The following is an 8,571-nucleotide window of genomic DNA, read 5'->3' on the forward strand; positions in this document are numbered from 1 at the left end:
GGGTGTGCACGGGGTGGGTGTGCACGGGGTGGGTGTGCACGGGGTGGATGCACTCAACAGCAGAATCCAAGAACATATTGGTGTGTGAACCTTACGAAAAGAGAGTGGCAGTCCTTGGGTTGAGCCCCGACTTCACGTCTCTTGGTAAAGCAAACAGAGAGAGCACTGTACCAGGAGTCAGTAACCTGAGGGGAGATGACTTTGTGACCTCGCTCTCCTCCGTTCTGAGTCTCCAAGAGGGAGGGGAAAGAGCTGGGTTGCTCAGTGGTTTTCAGGCTGTTTCCTGGAGCTCTGGGACGCTGCAGAGGTGACAACAGTTCCGCTGTGGAAAAAATGTTTCTCCAAGCTTCAGAGGCTTACGTAGCCCGAGGAATTCTTCTTTGCTTCCATCTGTTCCGGGTTTGGGATTTTGATTTCCCAAAATGAAAGATTTGGGGAAAGAAACATTGGATTCAATGGTCCCCAGGGCCCAGCTCAGCTCTAGCAGTTAAAATAACAAGTCTACGGCAGTTCTCTCCTCCATTTCTTGGTAAACTGACATTTTTCATAAACTGAGTTTTCTGGAATAGAGACACGTCCGCAGTCCGTCATGAGCGTATCCAGGGCCTGGCTGCTAAAATCGCTCTCGCCAGCAGTACCTGGAACTACTTTACCCTATAAATACCACTTGGTTTTCTGAGTCAACACATCCTAAGGCCAGTGAGTGACAACCAAGCATCAATAGAATTCTCTACCACAAGCAGACGGAGCAGTGATCTTAATATTCTTTTGGATTCATCAATATTCTTGCAGCGGACCTGGGTTTGCCTCCAACCACCCGAACAGATGCAGGCTGAGCCCGGAGCCTACACGCGCAGAAGCTATGCCAGTCACAGTGTCCCAGACTCATCTCTAAATGTATTTAATGGCTGTGTTGGCCTCATAGCTTATCGTAGCTACCATTATTATCATCATTATTTTTATTGGTCTGCTTCCCTCCAGAAGTGGAGAGAATTACAGAAGGATTGAGAGCGGCTCCCTGGGAAGTCTGATGGACTTAGAGGGCCTTGAAGTACCCAAGGAGCAGGTAGCAAATGCAATGTAAATGATAAGAACACTCTTTGCACCTGTTGTCCTCTGGTTCTCCGACTGGGCGCTTGGGTTTGCGCCTCTGGTGGCAGTGTGGAAAGAGCCGCGAATGAGAATCTGGCTCTCTGTGGGACGTTGAGAGAGTCACTTTTCGTCCCCAGCCAGTTTCCCAACCTGTAATATGAGGAGGTGAGACTGCATCATTTCCCAAGGTCCTTCCACCTCCAGCCTCTGGGTAGGGCTGGGCGTGGGTGGGGTTGAAGGGCAGGGGATGGTTCATTGAGAGGCGAAAAGATGGGAAAAAGAGATCCTGAATAGTCCAAAACCAAAGTCTTAGCCCCTGGTGGGTCTCCAGGTGGTGGCCCCAGCTCTGGTTTCTCTGTGACGCCTCGCCAAGGAAGCACCCCCTCCACCCCAGTGCACCCCATGGCTTCCTCCCCAGGGCACGTCCTACACTGGAAGCCTCTAACCGCCCAGCTGCCTCCAAGATGGCGGGCTCCGTGGAGTAGGGCCCAGGTGGGTCCTGCTCCCAGGGGGGGCCCAGTCTACAGAGGGCGCCAGAACAAAGTGGAAAACAGACGCCTTGAGTCTGAATGATGCCTGTGAGGGGTGTGGCATTAATCTGCTCGGGCTGCCCTGAGAGAGTACCCCAGCCTGGGGCCTTCAACAGCAGAAGCGTGTTCTCCCACAGTTCTGGAGGCGGGAAGCCCAAGATCAAGGTGTCGGCAGGGTTGGTTCCTTCTAGGGCTGCGAGGGCAGGAGCCCCCCCCCTGGCTTGTAGGTGACCGTCTTCTCCCTGCGCCTCCTCACATGCCTTCCCGCTGCCTGCCTCTCCGTGTCCTCGTCCCCCCTTCCTATAAGGACACCAGTGAGGTCAGGGCGCACCCTCATGACCTCCTGTTAACTCGATTCCTCTGTAGACGCCCTCTCTCCAAGTAAGGTCACATTCTGAGGGACTGGGAATGAGGACCTCAACATGTGAATTTGGGGGACACACTTCAGCCCATGACAGGAGTGGTCAGAGGCGAGCCCCGGGTCCCCACTGCCTGAACTCACTGCCACCACTTCCCAGCTCGTGGGTGTGGTGCCTCTGGTTCATCTTCTATGAAATGGTCGCATTCATAGTAGCTGACTCATCAAGAGTGTGTGGGTTTTGTGTCACATAAGAAGCGCTCTCAGTAAATGTTCACTCATTCTTTCTAGTGCTGGTGGTGGTGGTGACTGGGGAAGTGCTAAGGGTCCTGCAAACGCAGAAGCGGGCAGCAGCTTCGGGGGAAACTTTAAAATGCTCATTACTGGAACCATACTCCACTTCCCATTACATTAAAAAACGTGTTCCAAGAGGGGCCAGCCCGGTGTTGTAGCAGTTGAGTTTGCACACTCTGCTTCGGCCGCTCGGGGTTTGCAGGTTCAGATCCTGGGCGTGGACATGGCACACCACTCATCAAGCTGCACTGCGGGGGCATCTCAAAACCAAAACAGAGGAAGATTGGCACCAACGTTAGTTCAGGGCAAATCTTCCTCAAGCAAAAGGAGGAAGACTGGCAACTGATGTTAGCTCAGGGCCAATCTTCCTCACCAAAAAAAAAAAAAAATCAAGTTAATATGCCTGTCTAGGGAGCCCACAGGCTTTGGTTTTGCTCATACAGCAGAAGGGGGAGTCCCCAAGTCAATTAACAGATGAGGGAGGAGGCAGCCAGTCAGGAAAAGGCCCCCTTCTGGGTGGATACATCAGAAGGCACCGGCACACCCCTGTGGGCAGATATCTTCTCCAGGGGACCCCCTTTGGTGAGGATAAAAGTGCTCCTTCATTCCAGGAAACTGTTGTCCACCCAGAACTCAGGCTCCCCTCACCTCCTTGGGCTGGCACCTCCTGTTTGCAGCAGCCCTGAGGGAATCAAAATTCCACGAGGTTGGAACTGGCGCCTTATGCACCGTGTGAGCCCAATATGGTGTCTGACCCACGTCAGAGTTCCATCAGTGTGCATGGATGGACTGATTCATCTGTCTCGTTGTCATTGTGCTCTGGGAGCCTGCTGGACGCAGACGCTGTTTGGGGCCCTGAGAACACAGAGATAAGCATGATATAATCCCATCTTCAAGGAGCCCCCAGCAGGAATTCCACACCAGACAATGAAGTTTATGTGGATTCGCTATGGATTCGTTCCTCCAAATTTCTCTAAGATCAGTTTCGCTGTTGCTCCCTGTGTGCTTGGCAGATGATTGCCTGCCTGTTCCAGCCGTGGGTCATTTGACGGCAATGCAAACCTGAAAACCACAAAGCCAGGTGGAGGGTGAAGAGGCTCGGAGAGCTGGTCTTTGGCTGAGGGAGAGTGTCAGAGAAGTGAGGGGATGCTCAGACACTCTCCAAGCCGCGTCCCCGGGGCCATAGTCAAGACAGCCTTCCCGAGATTTGAGAGGTTCTTAGAAGCAAGAAGCTGCCCATAGCAATGTTGAGAAAACAGTCAGGAGCTTTAATCCTCTACCAAGCTGGGAAAATGGAGGCGAAGAGGTCTTATGCATCCTCACTGTGGGCAAGAGAGGATGGCAGGTGGGAAGAGCAGGCTGAAGGACCCAGCCTCACGCCATCCCTCTGCCAACCAGACCCAGACCTGGTGATTTCAGCCCTGCCCACTCCTGGGCTGGTGCAGCCCACGAGCCAACCTCACCATCCCCCGGCCTGCGTCTGGAACAGGGACTCTGGGTTCCGCTGTTGGGTGTGGATCCCGCCTCTGCCATTTACCAGCTGTATGACCTTGCCAAGTCACTTAACCTCCCATGGCCGTGACAGAGCACTCACCTGCCAGGTTCCTGCACTGCCTCATGAGTCTGGTCACTGTTGGTGCATGGGTCCGGGCCACCTGCTCAGCTGTGAAGGAGGAACACCCACTGTCACCTGAGGGGAAACAGCAAACCACCCCTGGTCATTACACAGTTTTACCCGCGGCAGCAGTGTCTTCCCCTTGGCTGTCTCTCTGATTCTGCCTGTTGTCCTTTGCTTGCAGAGGCCGTATGAGATCCACTCGGCCACGCCCATCGATGAGATCCTCAGCATGTTCAAGGTGGAGCGTGTCCACTACTCCTCCACCTGGTGCAAGGGGATGGTCGCCCTGCTGAAGAAGGTGAGGGGGCAGCCCCAGCCAGCCTGGACGGGGAACTGGAGTCCCTTAGTGCAGAAGCAGGCATAAAAGCCATCTCCGTAAGGAAGGAGAGCACAAATGGATCTAACAGTAGGGCAACAAATAAAGTCAGCAGGGCCCTCCCACAACACGACACCCACCCTCACGATCTCGCATACAAGACCACAAAGCCTCTGGACCGTGGAGTCTGGCTTGGAGTCACGTCTGTGACAGCAAAGCCCCCAGGTGCTTTTCACTCCACTGCAAGCTCCTAATCAATATAAATACTTAACACATAAGGTTTTTAAAATTTTTGCTACAAGTGATCTTTTAACCCGCTGAGCTTTAAGAAATTGGGCGTCTCCTGACTTTTTCCGGGAACTGTCGCTATTAGAATAAAGCAATGGCTCTCAAAGTGTGGTCCCTGGACCAGCAGCATCACCCGGGAGCTTGTCGGAAATGCAGATTCTCAGGCTCCACCCCAGACCTGCTGGCTCAGAAGCTCTGGGGATGGGGCCCGGTGGTTTGTGGTTGCTCAGCTCTCTGGATAGCTCTGATGCCCACTCCCATTTGGCACAGGAAGTAGGTCATGGTGTCCTGTTTTTGAGACAGGCATCAGCCTTGCTCACCTGGAATCCTCAAGATGCATGGAGTCGAGCCTTGCATGTGGTTCGCAGCCAGTCGCTAGCGCTGGTTGAGGGAATATTAGGTTCAGAGCCATGTGGTTGTTCTTTTCGCTTAATCCTTCCAACCCCTGCGAGCAGAATACTGTCACCATCCCCATAGTAGAGATGAGGAAACTGAGGCTTCGGAAAGTGAGGCTGTTCCTCAGTGCCACAGGGCAGGCAAAGGGCACGGATTTGAATCCAAGCCCAGCTAACTCTGGGTCCCACGTCTTAGTCCCTGCACCACTTCAAACCACTTGTTGAGTTACTAATTAGTTAAATTGCTTTAGAGAGAGTCACCACCTTAGACGTCAGCGGGACTTCCCCGACTGCTCGTTAGAATGGCCGGAAGCCCTACACACAGGCCAGTGCCTGCACCTCCCGCCCACCCAGTGAGTCCCAGAGCTGCCGCGCTGAACCGTGAGCTCCCAGCGGGCATTGAAATGGAGTCTCTGTTTAAATCTGCACCCATCGTTTCAGGGCAGCCCCTAGAGAGAGACCCCCTTGATCAGCCCTGCCAGCGGTCCCTCAGGTGGTGTGACTCCAGCCCACTTGCTGGGCACAGTGGGAAGTTTCTGCAGTGACAGGTGGGCGAAAACTGGAAAAGGGCTCCAACCCCCAGCTCTCCGCCTGTCAGCAGATGGGTATCGCACCGCCCTCGGCATGTGCCAGGTCTTTGCTGATCCCCTTTGGATCTCGTCCTAAGTGTGACCTGGATGGGGAAGAGTCTCCATTGTTCTTCCTGCTTTCAGATGAGGAAACAAGCGCAGAGCACTCAGCAGCTCACCCAAGGCCACATGGCTATTAAGCGGCAGTTCCCAGGCCAGGGCTTGTATCCTTTCATTTTTAGCCCATGTTCTTTGCACCGGATAAACTAGCATGTTTCGACAAGCTGAAAGCCCCATTTGGATGCAAGGTAATATTCTACGGCTGTTTTTTGTACTGCATCACCTTTTATTAGCAGAAATTCTATTTGAGGAGAAGCTGAAAATTGTCCCCTTGGCTACAAATGAGGCCACTCCATCAGCCTGCAGAGGTCACCTCATAGCTGTCCAGAGGTAAATTTTCTCACACTTTTGTACATCCCATTACCAAGCTGGAAGTCCTAAGACGAGGTGGCTAATTCTTTTTATTTTTAATTGGAAGCCTCTGCAGACAGCAGTGAGAGGCAACATGTCACAGGGCGCTAGTCCCTGAGGGGAGCATGGCAGCTGAAACTTCAGTTCCTGCCCCACAGCCCCTTGCTGGGTGACCTCGCAGAAGCAGCCTGGCTCTCACTTCATCCCTGGCTATAGAGATGAGTGTAGGTGACGCTTCCAACGACAGCAACCCAGACAAGCATTAATGGCAGGTGAAAAAAAGAGGCACCTTCATGGGGCCGGCCCAGTGGTGCAGCAGTTAAGTTCGCACGCTCCCCTTCGGCAGCCCAGGGTTCACCGGTTCGGATCCCAGGTACGGACCTATGCACCGCTTGGCAAGCCACGCTGTAGTAGGCGTCCCACATATAAAGTAGAGGAAGATGGCCATGGATGCTAGCTCAGGGCCAGCCTTTCTCAGCAAAAAAGAGGAAGATTGGCAGCAGATGTTAGCCCAGGGCTAATCTTCCTCAAAAAAAAAAAAAAAAAAAAAAAGAGGCACCTTCATTTTCCGGAGACTCCTGCCTTCAGAGTCTTCTCCAACCCCTACTAACCTTGGTGGAGTGCACAGCTAAGCCAGCTCATTTGCCCTTTGCCTGCAGCTCCTGACCAAGGACCCCAAGAGCCGCCTGTCCAGCCTCGGTGACGTTCAGAGTGCACCCTACTTGGCCGACATGAACTGGGACGCGGTGTTTGAGAAGGCACTGACGCCCGGCTTTGTGCCCAATGTGAGTGGAGGTCCTGTCCCATGGCATGCCACCCCTCTGCAGGGTCCCCCAGCTTGGTGCAAACAAAGACACTGGAAGCTGGCCAATGAAGCCTCAGCAGGCCACGGCCACTTGAGGACTAAAAAGTTTATGTTTCGCTGAGATTCAGGGTGGATTGGGACCTGAGTTCCAAGGTCCTAGCTGGGCAGCTTCTCTCCTTGTAGTAGGTCCTTGTGGACACAGAGCTGCCTTTGTTTTATCGAATCACACCCACTGCATGCATAGATCCAGGCATGGGGGGGAGAATCACACCCACTGTGTGCACAGGTCCAGGCTCTGGGGGGAGAATCACACAGAATGTGTGCATGGGTCCAGGCACTGGGGAAAGAGCAGGATGATGGAGGCAGGCTGAGCCCTCTTTCTTGGAGCTGACCGTCAAGGAGAGGAAAACAGACAATGAGCCACCATGCCAGTAAATGTGTGCATGAGAGCCGGTAGTGATGGGGGTGACCACTGCGCAAGCTAAGAAGAGCGGGAGAGATGGGGAGGAGGATAGGGAGGCAGGAGCCACTTCTAGGTAGAGCTGGCAGAAAGCTGGAACAAGCTTGTGGCTGGCCACAGGAAAGCTGGGGGCTGGGTGCCGGGCCGAAATTGCATTTCTCCTGGAGGAGTCTGCAGCGTGCACTTGAGGGGTCGTAACAAATGGGACAGAAATCCAGCTCGGCCACCTCCTCTCTGACCGTGGAGGGTGCCTGCCACCCAGCCAGGAGTGGCTGGCCTGTGACAGTGGATGACAGTTGCCTGCCCAGCAGTGGTGTGTGTGTGAGGAGGAGAGAGACCTTGTCAACAGCCTGCAGAAGCTGGCCTCGTTGCTCCCTATCCCAACCCCTTATTGTCTGAACGGAGTGGAAAACCAGGCTCGAAAAGCCTTGTGCCCGTGGACATGCGCACGCGTGCATGCACACACATGCAGGCACCACACACCTCAAGCGCAAAAGCACAAGCGCAGAGGAGCCATGGTAGGTGGGGCCATGGTAGGTGGGGCCATGGTAGGTGGGCAGGGAGCCCAAGACTCCCCAGGTTGTGCTTTATGTCTGAGTATTTAAAGACCGCTGTTGCTGCTTTTGGTGCAAATTAGTCTGGTTCCCCAGATCAGTTTCTCCAAGACTTCAAGGCTTCAAGTGCCCTTTCCCAATGGAGGTTACAACACGTGCGCCTTTCTGAATCTAGATCCCCCCACGGCCTGGCCAGCGGTCCAGACACAACTCTCCGAAACAAAGCCTGGTGACGCTAATTCCTTCACGTCTTCTCCCAGCGGGCAAACCCTGTGCCCTGGCTGTCTGGCCCTGGGGTCCTCCTGGACCACCTTCTCCCCATCCTCCCCGGGCGGGCTCCAGACACGCTGGCCCGATGGCCTTTCTTAAGATGCTCTGCCTCCGTCCTCCAGGCCTCAGCACCTGCGGTCCCACTGCCTGGACCCGCTTTCCTTAGGGACTCTGCCCGGGCAGCCTCCCTGGAGGCGCCCCGCCCCGGTGCCGCCTCTGGGCTCAGCTGACTCCCCGCTCCTCAGACACACTCGGATGGATGTGAGGAACAAACAGGGCGTGGGGACAAGGCGCCGAGGCAGGCTGTGCACAGCCCCTTCCTCCCACAGCAAGTGTTTGGGGACTTTGCTGGGCCATCTGTGAGGTGGGGCCGGGGGATGTTATTGTATGTGTGGCGGAGGTGGTGTGTGTGTGTGGTGAGTATATGTGTTGTGCGTGTGTGTGTGTGTGTACGTATGTGGTGTGTGGCGTGTGTGGAGTGTGTGTGGTGTGTATAGTGTGTGTGTGTGGTGTGTATGTGGGGTGTATGTGGTGTGAGTGGTATGTATTTG

The 8,571-nt window shown here is 54.4% G+C and overlaps 1 protein-coding gene across 2 annotated transcripts in view; it reads left to right on the forward strand.

Moving 5' to 3' along the window:
- The window catches only part of STK32B (serine/threonine kinase 32B), a 337,777-nt gene that overhangs the window by 304,974 nt on the left and 24,232 nt on the right, over positions 1-8,571 (forward strand). Inside the window, exons 8-9 of one of the 2 annotated variants that reach the window (XM_046656895.1) lie at positions 4,074-4,190; positions 6,591-6,716. The exons of the other annotated variant lie outside the window; for it this stretch is intronic. Coding sequence (XP_046512851.1) covers positions 4,074-4,190; positions 6,591-6,716 — 243 coding nt within the window. The remainder of the gene's footprint in view (positions 1-4,073; positions 4,191-6,590; positions 6,717-8,571) is intronic. 2 annotated transcript variants of the gene reach the window in all.

The sequence above is a fragment of the Equus quagga genome, chromosome 3 (assembly GCF_021613505.1).
Source record: "Equus quagga isolate Etosha38 chromosome 3, UCLA_HA_Equagga_1.0, whole genome shotgun sequence".
Classification (NCBI taxonomy): domain Eukaryota; kingdom Metazoa; phylum Chordata; class Mammalia; order Perissodactyla; family Equidae; genus Equus; species Equus quagga.